This window comes from Centruroides vittatus, unplaced genomic scaffold, assembly GCF_030686945.1.
Source record: "Centruroides vittatus isolate TY-2023 unplaced genomic scaffold, ASM3068694v2 scaffold_2520, whole genome shotgun sequence".
NCBI lineage: Eukaryota > Metazoa > Arthropoda > Arachnida > Scorpiones > Buthidae > Centruroides > Centruroides vittatus.
In genome coordinates this window covers 2,523,639-2,543,802 of record NW_027122689.1, presented here as the reverse complement: position 1 = coordinate 2,543,802, position 20,164 = coordinate 2,523,639, and the positions used below count along the sequence as shown (strand labels likewise).

Below are 20,164 nucleotides of genomic sequence, written 5' to 3'. Positions count from 1 at the left end.
AAATAAATTATGCAGCCAATTTGGCACTAGAGGGAAGCATTAGGCACCATCTCTTATTAAATTTAATAATTATAATATTTAATTAATTAATTTAAATAATTTAGAACCACTGGAAGAAAAAATCGGCCCAGAGCAGGACTCAAACCCACAACGTAATAACTGTCGATGGTTATAACATTATTTTTTCTTCCAGTGGTTTTAAATTATTTAAATTAATTAATTAAATATTATAATTATTAAATTTAATAAGAGATGGTGCCTAATGCTTCCCTCTAGTGCCAAATTGGCTGCATAATTTATTTGGTATTTAGCCATATCTAGCCCGATAGAATTCGGCATTTGGTTGGAGTCCAGCTTATAGTATATCGGGTCTAGCGATGTTATTTATAAAATAAATCTGTAAATATGGTGTATCAAATCTATAGTAAAAATATGCTAAATGCCATTAGCATAATCAAAAAATTTATTTCATGTCTATCCAAGTGTTTAATTGATATGATTTCAAACATTAGATCTTAGTGCAAATATTACCGTGTTTGAATTTTGTCATCTGCAAATCTTTTTTAGTTATGTAATTTTTAGCCAATGTGGAAGCTGTTTTCACCTCTCATCTTATGTTTTCTAACAGTTTCCATTTTTGTTCAGAAAATTCTTTGTTTCCTTTACTCAGAATTTATTTTGATATACCTTTGTTTGTTATATTTTCTACACAAATTTCCAGTTTAGATATCAGTATTTTTATTTCAAGAAACTTGCAAGTTTTTAAAAAAACTATTTGTTTCTAGACTGATGGTGCATCTGCATGTCTTTTGATGACAGAGGAGAAAGCATTAGCTCTAGGTTTTAAGCCAAAAGCATATTTGAGGTAAATTTAGTGATTTTTTATTACATAATAATTATTATTAGTATTAAAAACAATACATAATTTTTTCAGAGACTTTATTTATGTTTCTCAAGATCCTAAAGATCAGTTGTTATTAGGGTATGTCAAATTTTGGAAGTCTTACTTTAATTTTTACTGTGATAAAATATCAAAAAGTTCTTTGCAGACCAGCTTATGCAACGCCCAGACTACTAAACAAATCGGGTCTTTCGTTAAATGATATAGACGTGTTTGAATTTCATGAAGCTTTTGCTGTAAGTATTCTAATTTGTTTTAATGATTGTCTATTCAAATAGTTGTTAATCTAAGTGAATACACTGATTAATTTATTTTCAAATTATATGTGAAATACTAAATCTGCAATTCTCATTAGTTTTGTATTGTTTTAAGGCTGTATTTTTATTGTTATCAAACTTGAATTAGAGATAATTAGTGTTGCCATTTTGCAAAGTAATTAATGTATCTTATAAAGATATTTTATGTGATAACTCATCTGTATTGAATTTCACTTACTGATGTTGCTCTTAAAAATAAAAATATTCAGAGTGTATTTTTGGACCTAAATCTGATAACATGTCTTGAATACTCTTAAGAAGCTTGTCAATACTTTCCTGAATCCTCATAGATTTTGTATTCATTGTCTTGAGTGTTTAAGAGTTGTTTAATCACTGAGACTTAGTGTTTTGAAAGATTTTCGGTTGCAAGAAATGAACAAACATCTTAATTTGGAGTTATATGCCCCGAGAAAGTGATTTATCAGAGCAACTTAATTATTACATTTAATTATAATATTTTTGGCCTTATGATTATATACCGACGGCCCTCGACTTCTGGACGTAAGCATTAGTAAAAAGCATAAATTTGTACGAAAGTCGAATGAATGCCTGAAAGTTGAGCAATAGATCTGCACAATATAAAGGAAATTTCTTTCTGAGAGACCTAAAAAGAAAAACTATAAAAATATCTTAAGGTAGGAAAATCTGTATTTTTACAGTGAAACTGTGTGCAAAAAGTATAACACATTAACTAAGTATATATTATTTAAAATGTTATAACTACTAATTTAACCATATAAAAATCATTTCTAAACACAAATCTTTTGTCTGTTTTATGTATCGAAGCCTTCATACAGTAGCAGAAATTTTTATTTGTCGGCCAAAAAAACGTACAAAACTGGATTGTTCAAAAGTCAAGGACCATTTGTAATTTACTTATGCCATACGTTCACTATCACAATCATTCTTTTCAATACAATTTTAAAATGATTTTATTCATTCATTTTGGATACCAAAGTACTGCCATAGTTTTTATTTATCAAAACTTTTTTACTTCCAGTGCTTTTAATCAACTAAATTTGTTTCAAGATCTATATAACACTTTTAATCCGTAATTTCTTTTTGTTAATAAACAATTATTTAATTAAAATGATTGCAAATTAATAAAAGCATCGCTCATAATTCTTTTAAACATAAATACATCCAGTGATTTATAATTGATAATATGGGCAAAGATAGCTTTTTTTAATTTTTTTTTAATGTGTGGACTATCTATAAACTTGGCAATAAATCAATGATGTTTTAGTATTGACACTTTTTATATATTTAATTTATTAATTAAATCCATATAATTTGATAGTAACACTCATAAACTGCTATTTGTCAACAATATTTTTATAAGTACAATCTCCTATTTATAGATTTTGTGGTATTTTTACGAAACCTTTGAAATGAATTCAAAGTTTAAAATAATTAGTATAAGTATTTATAATTAATAAACATGTATTTTTTCAGGGTCAAATCTTAGCAAATCTGAAAGCTTTGGATTCGGATTGGTTTGCAAAAAATTACATGAAGTTACCTTCGAGGGTAAGTAATAAAATATTATTATTGATTAAATATTTAAATTATAATAAATGCAAATTGTTGATATGTTTATTTATTCTTTAATATGCATACTATTACAATTCATCCTATTTTATGTGGATGATGTAACACACGAAATTTATAATTTACTACTTTCTACTATTATTGTTAGCACATTTTAGTAATTTGTGCTAAGTAATATTTATTATCTATCTCATTTGTATTTTTTCTCTCTAAAAAATAGTGATGAAACTTTTTAGATGGTTTCAGAAACAGTTTAATTTTAGTCAGAACAATAAAATTAAAACCTTTAAATCCTTATGATTAACATTCAAGATACAGTGGACCCCCGATATAATGCACGTGTCGGGCGGGAAACAACACCCGCGTTATAAGGTAAACCACATTATACTGAGCGGCGCAGTGTAACACGGTTCACCCCTTTCCTTTAGCAATAATGTCAAGCTTTTCTTTTACTCATCATGCATACAATAATTAAACACTATTCAAAATCATGCAGGAACTCAATACATACACAATTACTCAATACGCAGTAACAATAAAATGCGCTACTCACTAATGACGCACGGACCTGTATAAACGTGTTTGAGCTTATCGCGTCGCAAACATCACCCGTGCTATAACCGAGTGCACGGTATAGTGAGCAGCGCTATAATGAAGGTCCACTGTATTAAAAAATTTAAGTTTTTACATGTAGTTCCTGCTTTATTGGACAACAGAAATTTCAGTGTTCTAATAAAGGTAAAACCATGTGTAAACTTCAATTGGGTATAAGTGCAAGTTTTATTTGTTGAAAACTGAAGATTAATATTGATTTTATTAAAGTCATTATTTACAAATAATTTTGTAAGCACATTGACAAAAAGCAATTTTCATATAAAAATATATACAAAATATCACATCTGCAATATTTTGTACAAATGAGATAACTTGACTCGACTAACTATTTTGTAGAAATGTTAAATAGTTATTGTTCAAAAACTAGCTCGACAATGCTTGGGTTATCTTAAAACATCGAAAACTAGGTGCCCTTTTGTTACTTGCTGACTATTTAATCACAGTGACCAAAGTGTGACTCTTTTAGATCCTTATTATGGCTCCCATATACTTGCACAATTTCTTTTTATAAACTCAGTATTTACTACCTACTTATGTGTAATATTTTTGTGAGTTTAATTATTATGTAGTGTGATGTGCACACAGATTATGAGGCTAATGTCAGACGAGCATGAAAACGGATAGACTATTTCAATTCATGGATGTGAAAATTAATGTTAGCCAAGTTGGTGGTTGGACAAGTGCTATATTTCACAGAGTGCATTAGTAGTCAGTTTTATTTTGGACATGCATACGTCAACACAGATCTTGTAGATTGTGATGCACTGTTTTTTATTGCGTATGAAATATTAGAAAAAGGAAGGCTGTTACAATCAAATGGACATACCCAATATTGCCTACATCATTATTTTTTTAAATACTGTCTTTATAAAGTTCAAATGAAGTTTCTCACAATTCTGGCCCCTCACTAATTTGTATGATCATTTTATTTATATCAATGTGCATTTTTTATAAATATGTAGGTACTGTACACCCTTTGGCAGGAACTATGCTGACCTAGCACTTTCTTGAAATAACATTACCATGTCTGTCATTTTTCATGCTTGTCTGATGATTGTAAGCTTCGAGTGTATCTCACAGTACACAACAGTCATGATCTGTCATGAGATTATTGCAGACAATCCAGTGGCCCGTCCATGCCTGTCTGACTGCTCCCACATGTTTTCAATGATGATGAAAGTAATTTTTAATTGAGCAATTGACAACAAAACAATTTAAAGTGATAATTAATTTTTGAAAAAAATATTGAAAGTAGATGATGATGATGATGATGATGATAATAATAATAATAATAATAATAATAATAATCAGGTCATAAATACTAAAAACTACAGAAAACACATACTCAAAGATGCAACACTCACAAATGACACATGCAGAAAATGTCACATCATGCCAGAAACTATACAACACATCACCTCTGATTGCAAGCTCTTGGCACAGACAGAATATTTACACAGGCATAATCAAGTAGCAAATATAATACACAAGAGCTTGCAAAGAAACACAAATTAGTAGACACCCATGAACCATACTACAAATACATTCCACAGACAGTATTGGTAAACAACACGCACAAAATGTACTACGACAGAGCCATAATCACAGATAAAACAATTTACCACAACAGACCAGACATCACACTCATTGACAAACACAATAAAATCACATACATTATAGACATATTCATTCCAAACACTCACAATATACAAAACGCATGCACCAAAAAAATTAGCAAGTACACAGAACTCGCCCAGGAAATAAGGCATCTGTGGAGGATGGATAGGGTGCTTATTGTACCTGTTGTTCTCTCCTCTACAGGTATCATACCACACACACTACACAAAAGCCTGGGCACAATAGAATTGAATAGAAACACATACATCACACTACAGAAGGCCACTATATTGAATACATGTCATATTGTGAGAAAATTCCTGAATACAGACACACACACTGATACACTTCTTTAATTTCTGTTTTGGTTACTATGCCTTGACTTTGGTCCGGCATAGTACACAGCCACCGGTGTTAACCGAGTATATCTCACTTAACCCAATATAATAATAATTGTTTGAATACTTTCAAAATTAGTTTTAAAATTTCGCTGGATGAAAAAATTTTTTTAAAAAATAAAAAGACTTAGTCGCTTCCAAAAAATTTTTGGTGGATCACCATTTATTTCCTTAAAATGTTCGAGAATAAAAACTTCGGGACAACTCGACCTTCCTTTTTAGGCTTCATGGCCACCCAGGAAACAATTCTTTAAAACATAGGAAAAACTCCAATTAAAATTATAAAAATTTCACAAAAATTGGAATTCGTGATCTTACGACGTCTTGAGTTGCATCCATGACTTCTGTTCGGAAGTTTTGGGCCTTATATCTACTTAGAAATTTGTGCTGTAAAATGTAGATTGTCTTGTCCTCCCTCTGGCGGTGAATTATTATTAAACTTTTCAATTTTAGAATTTCGCTGGATGAAAAAATGATGACATACTTTCAAAATATTCATCTAAATATATAAAATTATTTGTCCTGACTGACTGAGTGATTGATTCATCATTGCCCAGAGCAAACCGCTGAACCTAAAGAGGTGAAATTTGGTACACAGTTAGGGTATGACATGAAAATGCACACTAAGAAGGGATTTTTCGAAATTCCCTTGCGGGTGGGAGGGGGAGAGGATTAAGGCGTAACCTGAAGAACAGCTTCTACTGTACTATTTTAGATGCAATTTTTTTGTTTTCCACTATGTTTAGTCTTCATTGAGTACTTCGGCATATTAAATTGATAACATTTCAGACACTGTTATAAATATTTTTATATATTTTGATTTTTTAACCAAATGTTCGAACTGTTTTAAATTTTGAATTTGTTATTGCATATTGGTTCAATTATAGAACAATTGTAAACGTTCCAGAAAATTGATCAGATTGAAAACGGTTCGTTTGATCTCGGCAATTCTCGTCATTCTCGGCGATAGGTGTTATATAACAATTACTATGGTTGTTGAAATACTGAATATAAATGGTGTTTGCTTGCAAAATCCGCATGGGTGAAGTCGTGTGTAACAGCTAGTGTGTCAATACGTTTCATGCCGGAGGTGATAAATTATTGATGTTTGGATGAAGAGATACCAACAGACAAATTTAGCCAGTTATACATTGCTTTTTAGATCACTTGTTTGATTTATTTACTGTTTCCAAAATGGAAGTAAACGAACACGAAATTAAATGTGCTGTGATATTTTTTTGGGCCGATTAGTCTGTAGGCAGCAATGTTGTGGAATGGTTTGCTAGAATGAACTTCTAATGTCATTCGTAAGAAATTTGTGGGCTTTCTCAAAGTTTTCTATAAGATGAGTTTATGAGAGAGTATGTTGACCCAAAAACATTGACAATGTAAGGGATGACGAGAAGTCTGCTAATTTTCTACGTCTGAAACGAGATGATAATAGATGAGGATAATTGAGAAACTTGAGTGCAACTGTGATCTAACCCCACTTTTTAAGTTTAAATATAGTACCATAAAGGCAACACCATATAGTTTTTCACATTTTCTACTCAGTTTGTTTCTGTCAATACTTAATTGGAACTCCAGTAACCAGAGATGATATATTTAATATACAAAAGTACAACACCATTAACTCTATTTGGTTAATGTTACCCTAGGATCCAAAATGGAGGCGGGGGAAATTTTTCCCTACGTTGGAGACTGCGACGGGGAAAAAATTTTTCCTCGATTCAAGATGGCTGCGTTTCCGGCCGCCATCTTGAATTTCTCTGCACACTCTGCGGATATTAACCGAAATAAACAATAAAAAAAAAAGAATTTTTTTACTCACTTTTCGATGGTGGTTGCCTGCTTCTTCCTATCTTTTTTTCCTTTCCGAACGTATTTTTAAATATACGCCCTTACTCGTACTTTCTTTTACATATTACGGTCTCGTCGATTTCCACCGTTTTATTCGGCACTCCTTTTTTAAACGATGTCAAATTACTCAAAGCTATAAGCAATACCAACCGTATGTGATTGGACCGATCGACTCCCGTTTTTCTGGATTTGCCCGCCGCAATCGCCGAGGTCGTCGCCGTACATTCCAGACATAGTTAGTGCCATATAAACGACAGAATGCAACTCCAAGAAATGTGGCCAAATTTACTTTTAAATGTTCCATCAAAGGCAGAGGTCTTCGTTCCGCACTTACTACATCGCAAGAAACAGCTTTCTCTATTACTCCGATAGTATAATTTGCATAAAGAATCGCAATGAATGCAAACGGACTCGGTCGGCTGTATGCCTAATTTTACAGCAAATTTCAATGCGTTATCGATACTGGGAGGCAAACCTGGTTCCAAAAAGTCGTCTTCAATTAACATGGAGAAATCACGGGTGGTGCATTTCGACCAAAATTCGTCGTTGCAACTCGAATCTGCAAAACTACTCATTATCGAACAATTGCAAATAAACTATACGTTTACCGAAATAAATTGTGCGAGAATGAAATATCGTAACGAAATAAAACAGCAATTATTCCAATACGCAATTCGTCGCAACACTACAGCAAACGATTCCAACTGGAAACTAGTCGATTTGCATAAAATTGCCCGGAAAGGAACAGAATCACGTCGTAGATCATGCATTTGCATATTCGTTCGTAACACCCCTACGTATTTCCCGCCGATTTTACTCTCGCACGACGCTACGAAAAAGCTCCCTCTACCGTCGCAAATACACACTACCGTCCGTTTCGAGGTTACGGGAAACTCGGCCACGTCGAACGCAGGGTCGAAACCGAACGGGGAAAAATTCTCAACGGCGTCGACGTCACGACTCTAGGGAAAATTTTTTTCCCCGTAGTAGTCTTTGAAGTAGGGAAAAAATCCCACCGCCGCCATTTTGGATCCTAAGGTAACATTAACCCTCTATTTTGATATCGGAGAGGGTTAGACCATTCTTGTACTCCGCCTTTCGATTGTAAGTATTTGTCTTTAAATGATAGTTAATTACTTTATTTTAGTAAATATATGTTTTAATTATCGGATAATTACTTATTTAAAAAAAAATATAAAGTTACAGAATTCTGTTAAAGAACATATTTTGAAAATTTTTTAACGTGCATAAATTCTAGGTGGGTGTTCCCCCTCTGGAAAAATTTAACACCTGGGGCGGATCTCTGTCCATCGGCCATCCGTTTGGCGCCACGGGAGTAAGACTGGTGGCCACTGCCGCAAACAGACTCATCAAGAACGGCGGCCAGTTCGGGTTGGTGGCGGCCTGCGCTTCCGGCGGTCTGGTAAGTACTAATGTCGGTCAATGACTTTAAATGTTTTGCACCGGTAAATAACCTGCCAAAGTTTAATCTTGGACGTAACTTGGTATAAATGAAAATTACAGAATCAAAACCATTGCATTTTTTTTACAGAAGTATAAAACAATATAGAATTTTGTCTTTTCAATTTATAATTTAATTAAAATACTTCTGTATTTTAATTATAAATTACCTTAGCATACTCAAAAACAATCAAGAGTAATCTTTGGATTTGGTAAGTGCAAGCAAGCTTCAATGCATTAAAGTATTACACTAGTTGACAAATTTTAATTTTCTTCGTGTAATCTGATGAAAATTAGTGTTTGTTTTTTTCCTTTTTTTACTAAATGTAGTGTGCCAAGTTCAGAAATGGCCACTAAATTATCACAATGTGGTTTTCGTATCGTAAGAAAGGAAAAACTATCCTGTAAGTGGTGGTACAAAACATGAAAAAATATTATTATTGGAAACTATAAAAAATTTTAATTTAATATTGTACAGTAAATTCCATTTAGTTCTAATATATGGAAGTATGCATTTGCGTGGGAAAACCTGTTGTAAAACGTATCTTTAGCTTCTTTTATGAGCATTGCCCTCTCTAGGAAGAAATTTGGCATTAATCCTCCATTATTGAGCGATCTTGGTGTCCCCAATATCATATTTCTATTTTGTATATATCTTGATGGAACATTTTCCTTGTTTGTTACTCCTGGCTCCCGTAAGTGTAGAAAGTGAATTCTTAATGGCATCTTAAAGCCCAATCTTTGTATCTCTGCAGCAGTCCTGTATGTTTCTTGGTGCCTTTTGGAGTAGTCTTCTGCTTTCTTGTTGCCCTGAAAGCCATGCATGACATATTCAAATGATTTGTGGACAGCCAGCTAGGCAGAGTTTGACTTGCTGCCAAAACTGGTCGGACGGATGGATGCCGACAGGCCAGAATGTTATGATCACATTTAATAGGATATTGATACTTTTTTTTTGCTGTCAAGTCATAGATCATACAAGATTTTGGTAGGTGTTCTGTCAGAATTGGAAACACAATGTCACCAGAACTGCCTTCGATTCCTGCAAATCACACAATTGAGGTGATACATTACAAATTTGTTTCTCAAACTGAAACTACAAGTGCTCGATTGGATTTGTCAAGGTATTTTGGAGGTCACGGTAATAATAGCTGGAACTCTTCCTCGTGATCTGCAAATCATTCTCTGACAATCTTAACAGTGTAAAATGGAGCATTTTCTTGTCAATAGAAGGCATCTCCGTCGGGGAGTGCAGTTGCTGTATACTTGATTGCAGTGTTGTTCAGGTGGTATTTATTGGTTCCATTCACAAGGATGATAGGTCCAAGCATATCCCAGATAAATATTGTCCAGACCATCACATTCTCTCCTCCTGCTCATTGTTGACCTGAAATACGTACGGTACATCCAGTTGATAAGGTCTAGTGTTGTAAATGTCAGTGTGCTCAACTGTCTGCAAATTGTGATTTGTTGGACCGGGCAACTTTTCTCCATTTATCAACACACTAATTTTGATGTCAGTGTGGCTACCATAAGCACCATCAGCAATAAATGTTGTTAATTGAGGCACAGAATGAGGTCTCCGGCTCCACAAACACATATTTGGAAGTATTTGACGAACAGTCTATCCTGACACTCGTACACCATCATCGATATTTTGTATATACAGTAGTCCTAATGTTTCTTTGTACAAGATGAGACAGACTATGCCAATTTTTTCTTGTCAATGAGATGCAGCTGACCTATGCCTTGTTAATGGTTCATTGTTTGGCTATGTTTACACCACCTTCGATAGAAACTTACTATCGACAAGTGCAAAAAATTTGAGTTTCGCTATTTTGGAGATGCTAACAACAAAATGTCTGACCATCACAGTTTTGCCTCTGTTGAAGTCGACGAATCTGCTGCTTTACCCGTTTGCAGACCGTAACAATTGTTTGATCAACCTTCCGATGGCTGCTATATACCCATTTGATGATCTTGACATGTGTTGCTATGTATTTATAGGAAATCAACAAGGAGAGTGGTTATAATGTTTTGGTCAGTAAGCATAATTTTCTAGAGATTCTGGCTGAAAGTTTAGCATTGCTTAGAGTAGTAAACTTGCTTCACAGACACTAGAGGGCCTTGCCATTTTTTTTCATGGCTTTAATGTTCTTCGTAAGCCCCGACTTTGTTAAACAGAGAGGAGAAAGGTGAATCTTTAATTTACAGACTCACATAAGTGTGGTACATGACAATGTTTGGTGACGTAAAATCATTATTAATTTTAACTTTATATAAGGGTGACACACTTTATGAAAAGAAAAATGAATTGGCATATTTGGTATAAATGTTTTCAATGGCAGTGGCAAAAGTGTAAAGAGAAAACACTGTAGTAACAAATTATTTTAAACACATAATTTCTCAATAAATTATATTTTTCTTACAAATTTTCCTGTTTGTGATTAGTAAACTATGTAAATGCAACACCCAAGATTTTTTGACAAGGATGCAGGGATTTTCCCGATCACCGAGCAAGCCGGCGATATTGATGGTGTTTCTTTTCTATTACAAAGATTGTTCGTCGGTGCCCGAAGGCATTGACGAACGATCTTCATTTCTACAGAATATAACGAATTCTAAGTTCTTCTGTTAAGCCACTTACATCAGTGTACAATTGACCTTGCATCGAGTAATGTCTTGAAAATTTCTCACGCCCTCTCCCATATACCGAAATTCTCGTTTCTTCAACTAGCAAGTTCTGCTGTCATAGTCTTGATCCTGGAATTTCTGCCTGTTAGTTTGTGATTTAAATCGTGCAAATCAAGTGAACAAACTTGCCCTACTTTACGAAACGCGGTTCTCGAATGTTTGCAGGAACATAATTAACAGCTGTCGACATTGATGGATCCCACTTATCTGATTCCAATAGGAATGTCTCTTCTAGGGATTGCAATTGCTGGATCCAGCGCTGCAGATCCACAAATACTCAATTAACTTTCTAAATAATGGCACAAAATTCTATGTTGTCGGCGTTGCCGCTTTGCCACGTGCGCCATCGCTCGGCGGCGAGAGCGACGTTGCCGTTCGGTGCAGCACGTGCTACACCCCCCTCTACACTGCACCGTCCATTCTTTTGCCTCTGCCGACGTAATTGCCAGTCGACTTTCCGCTCTCGCTAAATAAAATGTCTTCGCACTAAATAAAATAAGTAACTGCTCTCCTAGTCCCGGTGCATAATTCAAATTTACGGTCGGTTGTGACGTCAACGAATCACGTCACGGAACGATTTACGATTATTTGACGACCCCGAAACCAACTAACGTAGAGGCAGAAAGGGCCTTCTCTGCAGTGGGATATATACATACATACACAGTTCATTAAGAAGTAGGTTGGGAGACGACAACATCAATGTCATTTGTTTCTCGAGATCCTACTTCCAAAAAAGTCAAAAAAATAACAGAAGTGATCGATTTAATTTTATTTAATCCTTTAAAATACTTTATTCGAGACAAAACTAATATTTTATAACTTCTATTCTAATTCTATTAAGTTTGTGTTTAACTTTTATTCTATAAGTGGTTAGTGGGCTAGGCAAGGCAATTTTATTGTGAAAATTAGTGAGAAACTGAGAATACCTAGTTAGTTAAATAGTTAATTAAATGAATGAGTATCGGTATCTTAGATATACGATACGAATGTATGCGATTCACGATTATGACGATAACAACTAACTACTAGACGACTACTTTACTAACACGAATAATTAAATTAGTTATAAATAAGTACAGACCGATACGTAGAGCCTATATAATAAAACTGGTAAGACCGATAGCCGCTTAGCCACCGATTATCCGTCCTTACATTATTATAATATATTAATATAAATTAATCAGTAGAATTACCTTTGCTATTGTTTAACTTAAAGATTACATGATAATCTAACTAAACATTTAAAGTTAATTATCTCTCTCAAATGTTAAACCGATCCAAAGTTAATTTTACTACCTAAATGTGTAAGAAGTTTTACTGATTTATAGTGACCAGTCTAAATAATAAAAGTTTCTTAAGTATTTAAAAAAAGTGTTTTATTTTTTTTTAAAAAAAACCATAAATTGCTGGATAGATAGATAGATAACACTTTATTGCACCGAAAATACATCTGCACTGGATCCAACTGGAATGATATTGGTCCAGCAAAAATCCAGCTGGACTGAAAACACTGCTGGATTGCAATCCCTAGTCTCTTCCCACTTGGTACTTTAGGAATCGATAGGTCATCTTAGTCGGGGACAAGTCCAATTATCAACAATATAATGTTAGGGTAAACGACAGAAGACTCGCTCTTCTCGATATATACACGCAAGACAGAAGTGGAAGTCATCTAGAACACGTCTACTTTCTCCACACTATTAGAAATTCAAATCTCGTGCACTCGTTTTTTCCCTTCGACCTTTCGAGATCAATGCGGTATTTAATACGAATAACGCGCGGTACTCGACTTCCGTCCAGATCTCCCGCGCGACTTCCAAAATACACACAATACACATTTTCTAACGACGACGTAAGACGTGCCGAAATTTGGCACGTCTTACGTCGTCACGCACGGGGCGTCGCGCACGGACCGGTCACGCGGGTAGTGTTAGACGAGTTCGGGCCATTTATCCGTCGTCACGTCACAGGGCGATAAGAGAACAAATCATATATTATTTGTGAGTAGCAGGTGACGGTGATCACACACTGCTCTCAAAATAACGGATGCAGTTCTAGTAATCACACTACACCTTACACATTTTTCCAGTATTAGTTTAATCAAAACAAACATTTTCGACCCTGTTCAGAGGTCTGCCTGGGGTTAAAAACGTATTAAAATACCATTAGAAGCAGTCGTTTATCCGAATCAATCGGGGACTGGGGTTGTTCGGATAACCGATTACGTACGAAAAAAATATTAACCTATCCGATGTTGAAATTTTTCTCCGTCGCGTGTCGCTTCGTGTCGAATTTTCGTCGATTTTAAGCCTAACGAAAATTTTTATAATAATCATCGAGGCTATCGTATCGTTAAAAATTATTTCTGCATTTTGTACAAACAAAATAAAAAAATATTGAAGAATATAAAAACACGAAAATTATACTTTAGAAGTAAATTTAGTATCAAAAAAGTTCGATTCGGCCCGACACAGTCCGACTGGAAAGCGTTCGGATAAACGACTCTCTACTGTATTTTATAATAGAATATGGAAAATAATGAACTACATTTATTGTTAATTTGAGTCGTTTAGATGTATTATTTTCTTTTCGCAAAATACAAATTATTTGGTGATACTACATAGAAAATAGCCAGACGACCAACCGAAGGATCTGTCGTTGGTTCTGGATGGGGATCTCGTGTCCGAACTTCGTATAAATGAATTGAACACGATCTAAACTCGTGTTGTCCAGATATTTTTGGAGTTAGTGCTTTTCCATATACAAGAATACAAAATGCAAATTATATACTTACGCAAGTAAAGATTTTAAATTTTATTCTATCGGTATTTCTATTGATAATTCCGTAATTTTCTGTTGTTTTTTGTACGAGTTCTCGAACCGAGCACGTCCGGCCGATTCACCGCAGACCCGACGGTTTCGAAACTGTTTATCTCCGAATCGCTGTACGTGATTTAGAAATAAACGGACGGCGCCGTCTCTCCGTGCTGCGGCGACGGTCCGAGTGCGAGATAAAAAGCGATTTTACAGGGCCTCCGATAAAGAGTGCTTATCGGTTTTGGCAGTATAACTGTCGGACAGTAACTCTAGTGCGGTGCTCGTAATAAATATAAATGTCTATCCGATTATTTATCTAAGTAACTCGGAACTACCTGTTCTTTCAAATTACGAGATCGGCGTTTTTATTTTTTAGTCCGGAGCCATCCTCTGTTTATTCATTTATCTCCTTTCCACTTGTATCTAGATACGATTGAAATATACGGCGTAAGGTGAAAGTTAAGACCGCTATGATTTTCTCGGTAAATTTTTTTAGGTATGTTGTAACCCGACGACTAAACGGAGAGTGCAAAAGTAAGTATATTTTAATAAATTTCACCATTTTCTTCTGTAATACACTGGTGAAAAGTTCGAGATCGGCATACGGACGGATTATTATTATTACAAGCAGTACTTAGAATGCGGGAGTTCGAAGCAACCGTATGGTATTATCGATACTTTCCGGTACCGGAGTACCGTCATATACCGTGAGTGCAACGTCACTCCAGAGCGTCTGTCCTTTTTGGCGTTTGATGTTGTCGGTTAACCATTTCGCAGTCTAATGTGGATAGGTAGGTATTGTACATATAGAATGTTAGCTTGCCTCTTAATGGCAAAAGACGATTTCTGGGAATTTTGTTAGTTGTCGGCATTTTATCCCGGGGAAACCAGTATCTAAATTAACTTTGCTGGTGCATCTTTGATACGCACAAATTTGTCTGCTTTCGTAATTAGTTGTCATTTTACCGGCACGCATTTTCAAGTAAACAAACGGGAAGAACATTAAATTGGAACAAAAACTACACACATTTCGCGTTAAAGAAAGACTGCGGTAGTCTCAAATTTTTGTCTGGTATATTATTATGGAAGAAAATTTAAACTTCTTGTTATTAGTTTTTTGTAAATATGTTAAACGGTGAAACTTACATTTGCACCGGGTTATAACCTTCCTATAAAGTCGCGGGAGGTCTTAAACTCTCGCCGAACTATACGGTTATATAGAGCGAGTTGGGAGGCAATAGTATAGATTGTTGTCAACATAAAAATAAAACCGTACGAACACCAACATTATTCTCGGTAGTTTTTCACATAATACAGATACGGGGTTTGCTCTGGGAAAATCTGTAAAAAAAATTGCCGACCGCATTGTCAGTTTAAAACTTTTGCCACGGGTTTTACTTACTAATTAGGCTCGTCGTCACGGAGTCCGGAAAGCAAAAGTAGCGGGTTGAGTTGCCACCTTATTTGTCGCTTTCGTCCGGGGAACCTTCCGAGGTCCCAAGAAGCAAATTTCTTTCGCACATTACTCGAACATTGCATTTCCAAGCTAGAGCTCTGCCACTTTTTATCGTCTGGACCGTCGTTAGCTTTATTGTCACAAACTACTAAGTACTTTTGGGCCGACAAGCCATCGTCACACACTTCGCAAAATTTGGAACGTACGTTTGAAATCTCTGACGGTGGCTCGCCAACTCGAAAGTACTTCGATTAGAAGTTTGTACGTAAATTTGTCTTCTCATTTGCATTATTTTCTTCGATAAGTGGTTTTTGATACGGGACTAAAGGCTCTATTTTCTTTTTGGTCCTTCCTCCTGTTCATCTTTGCTAAGTTTCAACTATAGACGTGGCCCAAACGTGCCGGCCAAAAACGATTTCTCTCGGAACGAACCTTCACGTTGTCGGTCTTCCTTTACTCCATTTTAAAGTTTCTTCACGATTTCGTAATGATAAACAACGGTATATTTTACTTCAGCTAAATTCACGGCCGTCCAACTTAGATTTAATAAAGAAATTTATAATTTGCATGGTGTTAGACTCGAAGCTCGCCTGCATTTTAATGCTATGTTGACATTCGTGCCCATTTGCGAGAATCTCCGTTCGGAAACTATTTTATCTGAATTGCCAAGCGGGAAAAATCTTATATATATAAATGGTGCCACATGTCGGGTCAAAACACCCCGTGTAATTTGAATTAGGAATAAGTACAGAATTTGACTAATTGAATTTTGTTTATTTCAGGGCCACGCGATGGTGGTGGAAGCCTATCCTAGAAAGTAAGGGCAACGTAGGACGAAATCCTTAGCCTCTTTTTATACTTCCGTCGTCCCGCGCAAGCGTTTAACAAGAATATAAAAGAAATAAACACTGAGGAAAACAATGTACAGTTTATTTTTAAGCATTTTTACATAAAAAGAAAATGACGGTAAAAATTTCCTAATGAAATGCAACCTGTACAAATGATGTGTTCGGGAAGAATATTAAATAATAATGGGAAAATTTGTGTTGTTTTTATTTTTATTTACACGGTTCTATAATTTGAATGAGCAAGCCGGCCATATATTTTTTCTACAACAGACTGTTTTTCTAAAAAATACGTGTTAAAACTACACATCTAGTACATAGCAAAGGAAAGGAACGAAGATTACTCAATGCACTGTTCGGGACAGGATCTGCTACACCGGCGCTCTCTCTCGCTTCCCTCTTTCCGGTTAACTCGCGTGTCGTTTGATCGGCCCGCTTTTGTCGTCGTACAACAATATATTGTTACGGTTCCTCAATTAATTAATGGATAAGGCACGGTAACAATTTTATTGCGGATTGTATGCCAAGACCCCAATAACGCTCGGATAAAAATCATCGGATTGCATAGGAACAACAGAAACGTTTGGGTAGAGCCCATTTAATAATCCGGGTGACAAAAGTATCGAAAGCTGGCCTCAAATACAATATATTTACAACGAAAACGCGCTCCGATGAAACGTTTTAACAAACTTAAAAGCTCGACTAATTAACGTCAATTCAACAATATATTTATTTTTTAATGCGCAAGCTCAACGCCGATAAAATATATAATAAATTAACTGGTCGCGGCCCGGGTTTCCTAGCGGACTGCAGAAAACTAATTTTATACCCGAAACGATCCTCGAGTTTGCGGCGGGTGCTGCAACTTTCGAATAAATTATCCCGGCAAAAAGGAAAAAAACCCGTCGGACGTCGCTCCGACGCGCGCGCGCGGGAAGGGACTGGTCCCTGGAAATTTGTTGGAATTAAAATCGCAAACTTATTTACACGCTAACGAAAACTATTTCGTCTATATACAATATAAAAATCCCATACAAAAAGAAAACTTTCGATACGAGTAATTTAAAAAAACGAATGGCGTTAGGTCGGAAAAACGAAAAAGAAATCTCTTCTCGCATTCCTGCGTCGGCAATTTGGTCCCTGAATCGTGTCTTCCCCGCAAGGGTGTCAGCCATCCTGTCCTTAAGCAGTATGTTCAGCATTGCGTTTTCCGATATCACATTAACCCCGCAGCTGGCGTAACGGAAGATTTTCACGCCCCTCCTCTAATTAGCGGTTTGGTTTTTCGTTATAGAAACGGTCTTATTTTAAAAACAAGATTACAAAGCAAATAGATTGTAAAAGGTTTCTTCGAGAAAAATCAGACGTAACAAAGTGCATCGAAAACGTCGGGTTCGAAAATCGACGTTCGACGGTTTTCGGCGCCGCCCGCGCGCGACGCCGGTTCGAACGGGAAAACTTTCGTAGCGAGAGAAGACGGTTTTCGGCGCCGCCCGCGCGCGACGCCGGTTCGAACGGGAAAACTTTCGTAGCGAGAGAAGACGGTGCGGCGATTTTTAAGTGACGGACTACGATCGACTAACGTCTTATTTTTCGGCCGGAATCCGACCGCGATAAACGAAGACCGTTTCCGGCCCAATTTTAGGATATCCGATGGGAAACTGCGGCGCCCGGCGGATGACAATATGTATATCTACGCGCCGGGCGACGGTCGCGCGCAACGCGTTCCTTCCGACGTCGTCCGGTCGCTCCTGCCTTGCGGTCTTCCGCTCCAACAAAACGGGAAGTCGAACGTATGGAATTGTACGCCGAACGTCTACTGGCATCAGGGTCGGTGGAACCTGTCGCAAACCATTATTCGGGTCAGTAATCCGTCTGCCATTTTTTCGACTAATTACGTCGGCTGCGTTGGGCAGAGTCGACGGTGGTGACCCAGCCGAGGTGTCGCGTAGTCGCGTCGGCCCGACGAACGGTGGCGCTAGTAAATGTCGAGTCGAAACACCAACGCGTTCCAAAACTGCTGTCGGAGAAAAATACCGGACGGCTCCGGAACCGTCGAGTCGGCCCAACGCAGCCATTTAAACAGATTTAAAGCTTAAAACTTGTAAAAATTGTTCGGTAATAATGATAAAAAATATCAAATTACAGAAAAGAAAAAAAATTTGACGTTCTGTTAAGTATCACTGCACTAGCGAGTAAAATAGTTGAATTTTTCGGACAGATTACAAAGTCCGACTTTCGACTGCGCACGTCGCAAATGTTTACGGTATGCCACCAACATTTTACACCTTTTTGACTCGATACCCCATTCTGCCTACTCTTCTACAATGGGTTCTAAATGCGGCAAAAAATGGTAATTGCCCAGTTTTGGGTTTTTCACCGATGGTCTTAAGCAAGCCCAATCAAATACTTCTCCCCACGGTCCCACAACACATACTGGTCACTGCCCCGGTTTAACCTTTTTGAGTCCTGCCATATAGAGAGGTTTCATGTCGACATCACGAGTGACGTCATGAGCATGCGCGATTGTCCAGCGCCATCTTTGTGACTGTTTGTGACTCGTTTACGTTTTGTGTGTGTTCACGTGCGTTTTAACTGGAGTTCTTGTGTTGTTTTTTTTCGTCGCGAATATCACTATGGTGATTTGTTGCGTAATTGGGTGTAATGCTAGTTCACTCGAGAACAAAGGAACATCATTTTTTAAAATTCCCGGCATTATTTGTCATCAAGGATCTCAAACTGAGGAGCTTTCACGACGAAGGCAAACTGCATGGCTCTCGAGAATTAACCGGAAAAATTTCGTTACGAGTAAAGTGAATATCAATACAAGAGTTTGTCAGAAACATTTCATTTCAATATTTACGTTAATAAACACTAAGTTATATTTTAAAACCTAAAAGAGTTTACTGATTTGCTTATATTAATTTAGTTAGGTATAATGCATTTATAAACGAATAACTAACGTAATTTCAGGCTTTAGCTAGTGCAAACTTATAAACATTACACGTTAAAACGAAAAGCAAGTAGACTTATTATATGCTAGTTTCAACTAGAAAATAAAGGTACCGAACAATTTGAATTAAAAAATTTCCACGGCTGTTTTTAATTAGACTTTTACTTTCAGACAAAAATTCTTACTTAAGAAATACGTAAAAACACGAGTTTAAACAAACAAAAGAAAACGTATCTTTCCAAGCAATATTACTTCGCTGTTATTAATTACTTTTACTTTTATATCAGGAGAAACCCAGTCACTTGTTAAATAGTTATGGCCTCTAAAGATTTATAAGCTTTCATTTGTGACAGGGTGTAGAAATTTGTTGTAAAAACCAAATAGTTTATAATGTCACCAAATTCTACTTTCGGCCACAACTCTCGATATACGACGAAGTCTGATAAACTGGCTTCGTATGGATCGCCTTGACATAACGAAATTTTCTCTTCGTACAGAGCTGCATCTCGTCCCGTTTGACTGCTAGAATAGCTTGCAAGAAAAGAATCTTTTTTAACTTAATCCACGATAATAGAACTGCAGTATTTTTGTACGTTTAAACGAAAAAAAAGACGTCGAATAACAGACTACGTGCAAGCTAAGCGAGCGAAAACTACCACAAAAATGGCGAATGGGCGGA

At 36.2% G+C, this 20,164-nt stretch overlaps 2 protein-coding genes across 4 annotated transcripts in view; one reads left to right on the top strand and one right to left on the bottom strand.

Moving 5' to 3' along the window:
• The window catches only part of Mtpbeta (mitochondrial trifunctional protein beta subunit), a 47,019-nt gene extending 30,292 nt beyond the window's left edge, over positions 1 to 16,727 (top strand). Inside the window, exons 10-15 of the mRNA XM_067285330.1 lie at positions 786 to 865; positions 935 to 982; positions 1,050 to 1,137; positions 2,674 to 2,748; positions 8,518 to 8,682; positions 16,470 to 16,727. Coding sequence (XP_067141431.1) covers positions 786 to 865; positions 935 to 982; positions 1,050 to 1,137; positions 2,674 to 2,748; positions 8,518 to 8,682; positions 16,470 to 16,508 — 495 coding nt within the window. The 3' untranslated portion in view covers positions 16,509 to 16,727. The remainder of the gene's footprint in view (positions 1 to 785; positions 866 to 934; positions 983 to 1,049; positions 1,138 to 2,673; positions 2,749 to 8,517; positions 8,683 to 16,469) is intronic.
• A 1,299-nt stretch (positions 16,728 to 18,026) lies between these two features.
• The window catches only part of LOC136987571 (phosphatase and actin regulator 1-like), a 103,511-nt gene continuing 101,373 nt past the window's right edge, over positions 18,027 to 20,164 (bottom strand). For 2 of the 3 annotated variants that reach the window (XM_067285323.1, XM_067285325.1), the window contains exon 13: positions 18,029 to 18,373. In XM_067285323.1, the coding sequence (XP_067141424.1) occupies positions 18,358 to 18,373 (16 nt within the window). In that variant the 3' untranslated portion in view covers positions 18,029 to 18,357. Of the gene's footprint in view, positions 18,374 to 20,164 lie in introns of all 3 variants that reach the window. The other variant, XM_067285324.1, reaches the window with a different exon arrangement.